The sequence below is a fragment of the Sorghum bicolor genome, chromosome 1, assembly GCF_000003195.3.
Source record: "Sorghum bicolor cultivar BTx623 chromosome 1, Sorghum_bicolor_NCBIv3, whole genome shotgun sequence".
Classification (NCBI taxonomy): domain Eukaryota; kingdom Viridiplantae; phylum Streptophyta; class Magnoliopsida; order Poales; family Poaceae; genus Sorghum; species Sorghum bicolor.
Window position 1 is genome coordinate 65,660,602 of NC_012870.2, and position 13,760 is coordinate 65,674,361.

At 42.4% G+C, this 13,760-nt stretch overlaps 1 protein-coding gene across 1 annotated transcript; it reads right to left on the minus strand.

The window, feature by feature from the left end:
* On the minus strand, window positions 8,646-13,186 carry LOC8080812 (haloacid dehalogenase-like hydrolase domain-containing protein 3). Its single transcript, XM_002467796.2, has 6 exons — window positions 12,681-13,186; window positions 12,246-12,352; window positions 10,389-10,497; window positions 10,139-10,300; window positions 9,747-9,920; window positions 8,646-8,968 (listed from the first exon to the last, which is right to left on the minus strand). Exons 1-6 carry the CDS (start codon window positions 12,966-12,968, stop codon window positions 8,924-8,926), a joined length of 885 nt encoding a protein of 294 aa, XP_002467841.2. The 5' UTR covers window positions 12,969-13,186; the 3' UTR covers window positions 8,646-8,923.

Genomic DNA, 13,760 nt, shown 5'->3' on the forward strand with positions numbered 1-13,760 from the left:
CTAAAATGCACTTAAGCAACATAATTAGTTCGCGTCCGATCCCAACTATAATAGATAGATTATTCGCTTGATCAACTTCATTGAACTTCTTTCGTCGGCTCACTGCCTCACCACCTTCAGCCTCAACCACCTGTGCAAAAGATTTCTTAATGTGTTCAATGTATTCTTCCTCCCAGTACCAACCTGTACATCCGCCGGTACCGTCCCACTGAAATTAAAAGAGAGAATCAAAAGTTTAATTAATATCATTTAAAAAAATATGCACATATATAAGCAAATGTCTGGAAATAACTCACATTACGATCTGGACACTTGTAGAATATACGACCCTTGTTTATTCCCTCTTTCGACACTTTGTACTCCATCAAAATCTTCTGCCCACACTTGCCACAAGTAATGAGAGGGAGTTCCGGACGGTATCGCTTTTGAACCCGTTGAGAGACGGAAGACCCGGTCACGGTTGCCATCTACTATCCATACTCAATTTTAAAACAATTATAAATTCCACATTTACTAGTAAACATGTATGATACAATGGACATTATATGTAGTAATAAAAATAAATCAAGTGATATTAACAAACCAATTAATTTGAACTATCCTACTTTCTATGATCATAAAAATATACTATAATTCATTCTTGCAAAATATATTAAAACTAGGTCAACCATGAAATATGATATATATATATGGATACTAATTCATGTGAATGATTCAAAATAACAAAGTGGATTTGAGCTAAAAATGATGGGAACATCACAAGCCAAAAACAACATGAAAAAGATAAGAAAGGCTGAAGTTAGTCACCTCTAAGCGCGAAGAGACGATGACGGAGTCGAAGAAGATCAACGATGGGCGTTGGAGATGAAGAACAAATGAAGAACAAGCAAGAAGAAGCTCCAAGAACAACAATGGTGCTCTCGGTTTCAAATGGGCAGAGGGGAGGAGGGAGCCGGCCTATAAACCGGACCTTTAGCACCGGTTCAGAGCAAAAACCGGTGCTAAAGGGTTACCTTTTAGCACCGGTTTGTAACACAAACCGGTGCTAAAGGGTTTGCCTCGGCCCGGGGCTCTGGCCGGTGCTAAAGGGACCCCTTTAGCACCGGTTTGTAATACGAACCGGTGCTAAAGGGTCTCTGCCCCGACAGCACCTGTCAGTAGCCGTTGGGCAGGACCCTTTAGCACCGGTTCGTGTTACGAACCGGTGTTAAAGGGGTATTTAACCCCGGGCCGCAAAATGGCCGAGGTTTTTGGCCATTTTAGGCATCAACCAATGCCTCATTCTGTAGTAGTGCGCTAAACAACATACTCGCCGACACCCCACGATTAATGTGCAACCACACCATCCCTCATAGCTATGTTGATCCATAGCCATTCTCTTTGAAGGAGCTCAATGGGAACACGACTAAAAGTGGTAAGAAACACTCCAACCATGGCACACCGGAGACAATTGACTCCCTTTTGAGCTGAAGGTAGCACCTTCTGTAGCACATCTGATCAGTTCCATGTATCGTAATCCAGAACCGAATAAGGGGAGGAATCCTTGATGGAGGACGACCGAAGAGGTGGACTGTCCGACATAGGATTTGATGACACCACCAACAAAAAGACCAAAGGCAGTTTTTTTTTGTCCTTAAGGGCATATGCCCTTACTCTCCTATCCATTGGATTCGCTTTGATAAGTGTGTAAATACACCTCTCAAAGTAGTTTTGCAATGAGATGTGTGTTTGCACACTTCTCACAACGAATCCAATGGGTGGAAGAGTGAGGGCACATGCCCCCAAAGGCAAAATAAACTTTACCCAAAAAAACGTCCATGGAGCAGAGGCACCGAAAGCGGAGGACACTCACCAGAGCATGGTAGAAGTCGAACTCGCAATGCCAGTCATGTCCATCACCAGGCAAGCACAAGGGATGATTGTATGAAGAGGGGTGCAGGAGCAGCTCAGCCCAGGCCACAGGCGTGCCATGGCACCACTCATAAAACCACTAGCAATCATCGTAGAACGCCACCGCCGAACAATATACTCACCGACACAACCAGATTATTGTGCAACCACATCACCTCTCGTAGCTATGTCGATCCAAAGCCATTGTCAGTGATGGAGCATAGTGGCAAGGGGACGCACGCACCCGGAGAAGCAATCGCTTAATTATCTGATGAACATTTTTTTTTTGAGAGAAATTATCTGATGAACATGATCATGGCCAATTTGGCCTTGGCCGCCGCCGGCCGGGATGCATCATGCATGGGACGTATGGTGGCAGACCTAGCGAGCTAGCTAGCCTTCACAAGCATGCTGCCGCGCCGATGCACGGAGACAATGGAGTACAACAATCTACTACGTAATAAAAAGATGCTGCTAATAAAGTGTTGCTTTTCATCATTTAAAAAAAAATCTACTAGCCCTCTACAACGTTTCTAGTAAATCTTGATGCGCACGCTATACTAGCTAGAACAAGCTCTACTTTTTCGCAAGACACAATTATAAGGGGCACTCACAATGCATAAACTATTGTAGTTTCTATAGACATTACTTGTAGTGTCACCTAAGCATTTTGCTGATGTGACAAAAGAGTTATTGAAGAGAGAGAGCAAAATCATAGAAACTGAGTCTAAGTTAGAAACCATGTCTACACAAAATCCAAGATATAAAGTGATATATATAATTGGCTGAGAATGGAGAAAGAATATATGGATGTGATTGGATAAAACAATATTCTATAGAAACTATCTATTGGGACCATAGTTTCTCTATATAGTGTCTATACAAATTAATAGTTTCTAGCATTAGGAGTGCTCTAACTACTGTACCAAATTACTCCCTTCGTCCAAGAAAAGAATATAACTACGGATTGCATGTCAGCAAAAACAATTCACATTGCACCAAATTTCTAGTGAATATTGTTCACATTTACTATTTCAAAATAATTTATTATAAAATACATTTCATAGTTAATCTGATGATATTTATTTAATATCATAAATATTTATATTTTTTATTTATAATTGATCAAACTTAGGATATTAAACCATAATATTATACTTAAACTAAGAGCATACCCCGCGCGTTGATGCCGGAATTACGGATTAGTGGATTATGTAGTATGATGATGTAGACTATATTTAACGTGGACATTATAGTTGTCATGTGTGCTATTGGATTTTAATTGTATACTACGTGGTAGTGTATGAGGTTTTACTTAGTGGATTTTAATTGAATATGGTAGGGCATTGTTTAGGTGGATAGTTTGCATGCTTAGAGAAATAGTTAGTGGGGTTTAGGATTATAAGAGTTATTACATGGACATTACAGTTGTCATGTGTGCTATTGGATTTTAATTGTATACTACGTGGTAGTGCATGAGGTTTTACTTAGTGGATTTTAATTGAATATGATAGTGTATTGCTTAGATAGATAGCTTGTATGTTTAGAGAAATAGTTAGTAGGGTTTAGAATTATAAGAGTTATAGATTGTAATCTTTTCTACACGGAGAGAGTGCGACGGAATCGAACGTATCTGATTTATTTGGTGCGCTAGCTAGCTCGACCAAACCCAAAAAAAAGGGTTCATTTGCGCCTTGATCTGATGGCAGATGAAATTAAGTAGTAAGTATGTAGTCCTACTTTATAAGTAATATATAAGATAAATTCTCTGACTTATTGTGTAATCAAATTCAGCTGGCAGGAAATCACCTAATTCCAAGTAATTAATTTGTCCGCTCTCTTATTGCTTCATCCTCCGGTTGTCGATGACGCAGCATGCAAGAAGCCACGCCACCAAGTAAAAAAAACGCCAGCAGGGCAATTCGATGGACCGTATATATAGGATGTTTGCTTTGAAGCCGCCTTCTAGGCAGCATGAACATTGGGCAAAATAGGCAGCACGCCAGTCGTCTCAAACGTTTAAAATCAGATGACATAGACCTTGTTTACTTTCCAAATATTTTATATAATTTTTCAAGATTCTCTATCATATCAAATCTTACGACACATACATAAAGCATTAAATATAGATAAAAAATTAATTACACAGTTTGTCTGTAATTTGCGAGAAAACTTTTTTAAGCCTAGTTAATATATAATTGAATAATATATGTCAAATACCAACAAAAATGCTACCGTGTCTATTTTAAAAAAAAACACTAAACAAGGTCATAGAGGTTTGGCCCGGGAGCAAAGCAACTGGTGGCAATTCCAACTTTGTCCTGCCCAATGACTCCCTAAGACCCTGACGTGTAGGCTCATCGTTCGCCCCTGCCTATAGTTTTCCAAACGGGCAGCACTAGCACTACACGCCACTAGCACTACCAGGCACGACACTATCAGGCACGGTGATATTGCCGTGTCGTGCCATGTAGTGCCGCAGTGTCCAGACTCTGGCACGAGCACAACACAGATAGTGTCCTGCCGTGCCACTGGTCATGGCAGCCCAGCGGAGTAGTGTCGTGCTTTGGCACTAAAATCATATCATAACTTCAAAAGACCAGAATAAAAAGACGCAACTCATCGTTCATGATCAATGACATCGTCCTCGTTGTTTCCAGTCATACTGCAGAGGCGCGGCTCATCGTTCATGGTCATGGAGAGACCACTCCTGCTCGTCCGACATCTTGCTGTCACCGGACTCCGATCCCTCAACGGCTACCAAAACGAAAGAAGTAGGGTTAGTAACAAATCTAGGTTAGGGTTCAAGAAGAAGAAGAAGAAGAAGAAGAAGAAGAAGAAGAAGAAGACGTACAGTTAGGGTTAGGGTTAGGCTCACCTGTACGGCCAGAGCTCCAGAGACAACGGCGACGTCGTCGTCGCACAGATCCGGCACCCTGGTACCACAACGGTTTCACTCGGAGCCCCAAAGATGTCGGAGTCCGGGGAGGTGGAGACGACGAGGACAAGATGTGGAGAACGAGGATACATCGTCGATCAGGGAGGAGGAAGAGTGGTAGAGAAGGTTGTGCCGTGTGCCCATGCCAACCGCCGGAAAGCAGAAAGAAGAGAGGAGAAGAGGAGGTGGAGCTAGGGTTTCCACTAGAGATCGAAGACGGAGAGCGGCGCGAGTGAGGACTAAGGCGAGACAGAGAGAGAGAGAGCGAATGAACTAGGGTTTCCACTGCGGGCGACTGACGAGCGGCGGCCTCGTTATATACTGCTCCCACCCTCATTGTGCAGATCAACGGTGGGGAGTGGGGGGGACGTCGATCCAACGGCTCGAGCCGTGCCGACCTCGTGCCGCACGTTGAAACGGGTCGTGTCCGTGTCGTGCTGGCATCGCGGCCCAGGCATAGGCACGGGGCCGGACCGTGCTCGGCACGAGCCGTCGGTTGGCGGGCCGGGCCATTTTTGTACTGGGCTTTTTGGTGTCGTGCCTGTGTCGGCACAACGGGCTAGACCCGTTTGGAAATCTATACCCCTGCCTCCCCTATAAACAGCACCCAAAATTACATTTTTTTCGGCAGCATGGGGGTGGCAAGGAAAAAAACAGCCCAGTCCCTTCGATGCTTAGTCAGCGCAGTGGTTTGATTCTTTTTTTTTTTTGATAATTTGCAGTGGTTTAATTTGAAGCACGTGTATACACGTGGCGGAGACGATCGATCCAGTCTATATAAATACTATTATCAAGGCCGGTGGCGTGCTTAATTAGGTCGCCGCATAGTTGCGCTGTATTTTACATACATACTTACAGTATATGTCCGGATTAGTAGTTAGTACGACCAGTCAATCTCTTGTGGATCGGACGGGTAGCTACAACGAAGGCGACATATTGTTTTGGGGGTTCGGTTTGACATCGTACGTGCACTGTGTTTTGTTTTGTGGCGTCAGTCCATCATGGTGCATGCATGCTACCTCTCTATATATGGAGTATAATTAATCGCAAGAACAGCAAGCAAGGTCAAGACGTGACATATATTAATATTAATTATATATATACTCAAGTGGAACTACGTGCTCCGTATATTACACATCGTATATATAATTAAGCACACACATCGTATATATTCACCAATTAAGGTCGACGACGGTAGTTGATTCTGATGTTATCCGATCCGCCGGTCCGGTCAGCAGCTTTGCAATTTGCGTTTTTAAATCAACAGTACTTTATCAACCAAACGAACAAAACGTCATTTGGAGGGTAAATTGAATTTGGTTCCTGGTCGGGCTATAGTTATACTAGTCAGTCACGTCGTCGTCTGGGCAACGATCGGATCGATCGACAGAAACAACACAGACGCCTGCTCGTTCGGTCGATGATCAGTTCGTGCTTGTTGTACATATCGTACGTGTGACGTGTACGTAGAAAGGCAGTGATAGCTACCTTCTTTTTTTGCGCCTTTTTTTTCTAATATTTCCTAGTCTGATTTGCATGTGCGTGTGGTGGGGGTGGGGGGAAAAGAAAAACTAGGTCTTATTTAGTTCATTTTAAAATTTAAAAAAATTTCAAGATTTTCTATCACATCAAATCTTGCGGCACAATAATTATATAGTTTTTCTGTAATTTACAATATGAATCTTTTGAGCCTAATTAATCTATAGTTGCACAATAATTATCAAATACAACAAAAGTGCTATAAGGTCAAAATCTAAAAACCTTTTAATCTAAAGCAGGTATAAACAGCATGACCCGGTCGTTCCATGCTTAGTCAGCGCGGTGGTTTCATCATTTGATTGAATCACGTGTCACCGTGGTAGAGATAGAAACGATCCGGTCTATATAAATTGTTAGAGAAATTAAGGGCATGTTTGGTTCCTTCTTATTTTCTTTATTATCCATCACATCAAATATTTAGACATATACATAGAATACTAAATATAGATTATTTATAAAACAAAAAATACAGTGAGAGAATAATTTGCGAGATGAATCTTTTAAGTCTAATTAATTTATGATTTGATACTAATTTTCAAATAAAACAAAAATACTATCATGCAATTAATTTTAACACCCCAACCAAACATTCTATTTGGTGCTTAATTAGGTCGCCGGCCGGCGGCGTAGTCGTTGCGCCGTACTTTACAGCACTGTATATATCCGAGTTACTTGGTACGACCAGTCCTAGTGCTCGCAGCTCGCTACTCAATCTCTTTTGGATCGGAGCTACGACTACGACGACGACATTGATAATTAATGTGGGGGTTTCCGTTTAATTTGACATCGATCGTCGTATGTGCACGCATTGTGTTTTGTTTTGTTTCCTTGTGTTGTGTGTGTGATCGTAAATTAACCTGTTTAAATTTAGGATATAATAAAGTTTTAGAATATCACATCAGCTGTCACATCAGGTATTATATATGAGTATCCGGATAATAATAATAATAATAATAATAATAATAATAATAATAATAATAATAATAATAATAATAATAATAATAATAATAATAATAATAATAATAATAATAATAATAATAATAATAATAATAATAATAATAATAATAATAATAATAATAATAATAATAATAATAATAATAATAATAATAATAATGTAGCACCATCATGGACTTAAAAGATTTCTCTCATAAAATAGTCTGTGTACTTTAATTAGTTTTTTTTTAGACTATATTTAATACTCAATGCATGTGTTCAAAGATCCTATGGGAATATGAGATAGGGAGCAAACTTTAGGGAGAGGAAAAACAAGGCTAGACATGTCTAAAACGAAATAAAGCACCATGGAATAGTTCTAAAACAAACTCTTAGCTGTATGGGCACAAAATCTCAAAAAAGAAAAAACACTAAATGGGCACAACAAAATGGGCATTGAAGTCATAAACGACACAAACTTAATTAACAGCGTCATCATCAGGGGTAATTTCCTGGTGGTCTGATTAAACTAGTCGTCAGGTCGGCTGCGCGGCAACGATCGGATCGACACGACCCCACCTGCTCGTTCTTCGTTGCCTTGCCTCTATCACGTGGCTAATCGGTGGTACGTTGCTTGTCGTACACATCGTACGTGTACCACCGGTGTACTACTGTGTACGTAGGCAGTGGTAGCTGCTGCTGCGTCTGCCGCGCCTTTTTCCTGTATTAATTTCCTACTAGTCTGACCTGTGCTGTGCGCTCGAACAACGCACGTTGTATATGAAGCGCGAGTATATATTACTCTCGCCGGCGTCACGCGTGCGGCGTGCATATATATATTATATATGGAGCAAGCTCGTCTCGATCCGTAAGCAGGCACGTTGGATATGGAGAAATACACAAATATACGTTGCGCCGCCGGTCACTAGTAAATTGAAGCAGCACGTGCTCAGATAATTTTGTCCAACTAGGCAACAATCCGGACCCTTAATTTCATGTCCGTGGAAAATAAATTTGTCTAACTAGGAAACAATCCAATAATCCGGACCCCTCAGTTTCAGGAAAGTGTGTGGCAGGTATTCGCCTGTCAGGGCAGCAAACAAACATGCATGGATATGGCTCACACACACCACGGAGAGAGATCATCGTGCACTACTGGCCCTGTAGCCCACGAGGCCACACGAACCGAAGGGAAGGCCTGGCGAAGCCCAACATGGTGGCCCGTGAAGCACTGAATGGCTGCAAACGGGCCGAAAGAGCCCACGGTGGCCGACGAACTTTCATGTGTCATCGCACGGCCTGCTTTGCTACTCAAAGCCAACGAGAGTAACCGATACCAGTGAGCAAACAGAAACAGTTAGATTTTTTCTCCAAAAAAAAAGGGAAAAAAACAGTTAGATATCTAACAGTCCGAGACGCATAACAGATCAATAGATCATCAGGATAGGGAACGAGCAGATCTCAGGCATTAACATCATGGCCCAACGAAACCCTTATAAATTAGTCATACAGCTACAAGCCTACAAACCAGCCCGGGAATTTTTACTCTAGCAGCACAATGCACAAGGATGGGTCACTGGCTTCACGACCGCGATCCTGGAAACTGCCTCTGTCTCTGCATATTCACCATCCTCCCTTGGTCACCTCAACACCGATCCGTTCGGCGACCTGCATCAAGAAGAGCGCACCAGTGAAAAACAGAGGTCAGGATCACAGTATGGAGTCAGCGCTCACTCCCAAAGAACAAAGGCATGCCAATTCCCAAAAAATTTTGCAAAATTTTTCAGATTCTCCGTCACATCAAATCTTTAGACGCATGTATAGAGTATTAAATGTAGACGAAAATAAAAACTAATTGCACAGTTTGATCGAAATTGACGAGACGAATCTTTTGAGCCTAGTTAGTTCATGATTGGACAATATTTGTCAAATACAAACGAAATTGCTACTATTCCTATTTTGTAAAATTTTTTGGAACTAAAGTACTAAACAAGGCCCAAGAACAAAATAGGCAATGGGGGCACAAAGCTCTTGGCATGCTGTGTTGCTGCAGCTGGTCGTATCCAAACCTACAAATCTACTACTACAATGCCCAACCCCAAGAACACCAAGAAGCATCAATTTCAAGTGGTGGAGACAGGCCAAAAAATGTCCGTTCATTCTAACGTAATCGATCCATTCTGGACTATTCTTTGCACAGACGGGCTGGACCACAAACCATTTCGCCTGTGGCGCATGACAGACCTGCCGTACCTCACCAGCAATCAATGCTACCCACACAGCACACGCCAATGCAGTGCAGCGCAGCGTGCCCACAATTATCTTACTGTCACTAGTTCAATCCAATAACCGATCATGACTGTGCTCTGATGCTGGAATCTAGCTCGCTGTCAATAACCAATCATGACTGTGCTCCGATCATGGTGTCAAGAATAAATAGAAATACCTCCTTGAAGGAGCGAACATCGCTGCCCCAGAGCCAAGCATCACAGCCTGCATCTCTGGCTCCCCATATATCGTTTCTACGATCATCACCAACATGCACAGCTTCTTCAGGCTTCACACCTAAGAGCTCACAAGCCTTCAAAAATATTATTGGATTTGGCTTCTCTGCTGCAACCTGATAGCATAGGTTGGAAACAATCGCATTATGAGATGGGGGGGAAAAACCTGAATATCCACCTTTTTAAAAAGAAGCACTACATCACTAGATCACAGTAGAAGTAATAGTATATAATACAAACATGACAACTTAGAATTGCAAGTACAAGTTTCTGCAACTAAGCCATCTGTTTTTAACATAATAAGTAGAAGAAATGACAAGATATGTAAACAAACCTCTGCAGAAACTGCAACTGCATCAAACCAGTGGTCACATTTCAAGACCTGCAGAAGTGGTCGTAGACGGGTATCAAAATTGGAGACAACGGCAGTTTTAACACCAGCTTTCCTTAAAGCTTTAAATACATTTTCAGCATCAGGATCACAAAACTTCCAGGCCTAGCAAGCATAAAAAGCTTCTCATTAGTCCAGCTGAAGTCAGAGACAACAAAGAATGTTCTTCTGCTGACTACACAGTTAATCTAACCTTTTCTGTCATAAAGTACTGATAAAGTTCCTCAAAGTATTGTGCATCTGAACAGCCTGTAGAAGAAGTGACTATGTGCTGCCAAAAGGGTCTCCCATCATCCACATACCTGGTCAATGTTGGTATAGTAACTTAATCTCAAAATGAATCAATGATAATATATAGAATAGGCATTCTAGAAATAAGATACTTGAGAGAAATATCAGGAGTATAAAGTACTACAGCACAACATGGGTACAATAATAGGGAATGGGTTCGCGAAGATAACATAAACAAAAAGATTAAATAAATAGCATTATCTGAGGATGGTTTCTGTTTAAAATACAAGGATATTGCCATAAGTAATCGCAAAAGAAAAAAAAGAGCACCAGACAAAAAATGAACCTCATGTTGTCACAAATCAAGTGTGATTTGTGAAAACAACCAATCAAGTCCCTAATATCCATAGGAGTGGCTTTCGAATTGGCTTCTCAGTTCAAATTAGCATAAAAGGCAACAGCTGACAGTGGAAAGGAAACAATATGCAAGTCAATACTTTTCTAAATAATCTCATGGTTGAACAGACAAAATCGAAACAAAGATAAATCCAAATTTGTTCAAAGTGCAGCAATGACCTAAACTGGTAGCGCACTGGTTTTTTCAAATGACATCTCCTGGTATTTTGAAGAGGGCACATTTATCAACAAAACAACCTATGTACATAAGTATATATTACCAAGTATGGGGAAAAGAAAAGAACATGGAGCCAGATTAAATTGGTGTTATGGATGCACCTTTAGTGTAAAGTTCTGATCACACTATCTATTAGGGAGCACAACAAATACATGTGTTTACATGAATTATTATGAGAACATGAAAATATGGCATAGAAGTAAAGAAATATATGAAGTCAGTGATTTAGTGCACAAATAATAAACAAATCAAACCATAACTCCACTCCAATTGTAGAACATAACAATAGTAAGATTAAACAATACTGTAGTCTTGCTCTAATATGCAAGCATTGACTACACCAACTATACAATTTCTTTTGGAGCTCTAATACGAGGCGTTTTTGTAGCCGCTGCTGCTGCTTGTGGCCTCCCTCACATGTCACTGTAGAATTATTGCAGAACTGAACTAGCTGTAGCCAGCAACAGTGGCTGATAAAAGCAGCCGAACAGCCGATAGCAACTTTTGAGCATCCATAAAAGGCAAGCCTAATTATATGTCTATTGTGCCCGGAGACGTAAACATATGGAAGCCTCAAGAAGTAACATTTTGTGTGTGAAAATCGACCTTAAAATATGCAGCTTGATACTAAAATAAGCAAATAAAAAAATGACAAAGTACTGCAATAGCACGCCTCAACTAACCGTACCACTATTTTCAATCTTCCTTTTTTTCCCAATTTGTCGTCATTTGCAAATCTAGGGCTTCTAATAAGTAACAGCTGAAATGGGAGACGTTATTTATACAAGTGACAAGGGTGTCGTGTACTAGGAGTCCTTAATCCTTGGTACATATCAAGCACGTGTAAAATGTCATTTTGCGCACATGAATGGCACCATACACCAATTTTCATGCAGATTCATATGGAGTTGACAATGCAGAAACTTGGACAGAGTCAGACCAATTAAAAAGAAAAAAAGAGAAATCTCCATTGTCAGCGAGCTGAGCTCTCAGCTAATGAGCTTGCCTCAGATCACCAAACACTCTGCTGTGTCTAGCCAAAAATGATACGCAGACAGAAAACAGAAAAGTATGGCACAACAAGATCCAAGTGATTACCATCGATAAACAGATATACAGGTATCAGACCATATTTGACAAATTGTCAGTAAGTGGCACGTTTATATACATATCAGGAATGTATACCTGAGCCGTGATCCACCCCATGGTTTCTCGTATGCCCGCCGGTATCTCATCAAGATCTCATCTTCTGAGTACTTCACTCCATACTTCTCACCAATGCTCTTATACACCTAAAAACAGAGGGAGCACACAATTACTAATTCAAATAGGAACTCTTACAGACAAATCTCTGTCATAAACCACAGAACCCACATGAAGGGAGTGTAAAATTCAGACCCGACATTTCAACCCAAGCTTCAATGATGAGAAGAGAACCTATGGTGCCACCAGAGGACAGCCCGGTGAGGCAGTGACCACCCAGACTCCACATTACGGTCTGACACTAGGCCCGGAGGAGAACATCACTAACGCAGGCACGCAGCGAGCCGGTAGAAGAGAAAGAAGCGGGACAGGCCGACTGGGTGAGGAGAATGATGTCCTACGGGCAACGGTGCTGACCTGCGCGGTGGGCTGGGCGGGGACGACGAGGGTGCCGACGGCGTCGACGAGGAGGGCGCGGTGCGTGACGTCGCCGTAGATGGACTTGCGGTAGTCGTAGTACTCCCGCGCCGCCGAGAGCTCCCACCCGGCCCCGGCCCCCTCCTCCTCCTTGTCCTTTTTGCTCTCCGTCTCCGCCGCGGACGTCGTCCCCAGACGCCGCTGCGGCCACCGCCCTCCTCCCACGAGCTCCGCTGCGCGCGCCCGCGCCCGCGCCGCCGCCGAGCGCAGCGTCGCCGGCGCCGCCATTTCCGCGGCTGTGGCGGCGGTGGATGGATGGAGGTGGGGGGCCCAGTGCCAGCCGCAGGGTCGCGTCGCGGAGCTTGGCGGTTGGCGGGCACCAGGAAATGTGACGAGCAGCGGCGGCGGCGGCGGGGGGTGGAGATGTCAGATGTGGTGCGTGGCGAGGCGTGGGCGTGCGGTGCTCTTTCCGTAAATCCTGGGTGTGCGGTGTGCCTGCTGCGTGCTGCCTGGTACCAGCAGTGTGCACAGCATCGCTTGCTTTTCGTCTGGGAAAGGGTTTTCCGCAATAATGCAATGCAGCATGTACATGCTCAGCATTGCTTATCTGGACCATCCAAATGTGCTCTGAGATTCGTGCTGCTGCACTTCTCTCAACTGTGTTCGCACTTCTCCCCACTGTTTCAGCCCATCATTCTGTTTCGGCTGAACCTCTTGGGCCTTGTTTAGTTCCGAAAAATTTTGAGAAATGGACACTGTAGCACTTTCGTTTGTATTTGACAAATATTGTCCAATCATGAACTAACTAGACTCAAAAGATTCGTCTCGTCAATTTCGACCAAACTGTGCAATTAGTTTTTATTTTCGTCTATATTTAATACTCCATACATGCGTCCAAAGATTCGATGTGACGGAGAATGTGAAAATTTTTGCAAAATTTTCTGGGAAGTAAACAAGGCCTTGGATAGTTGGATTGCGTACAGAGTATGCACAAAAGAAAAATCGTTTTGATTATGGCCTTGTTTAGTTCCCAAAATTTTTAGGTTTTGGTTTTATTTGATAATTATTGTCTAATTATAG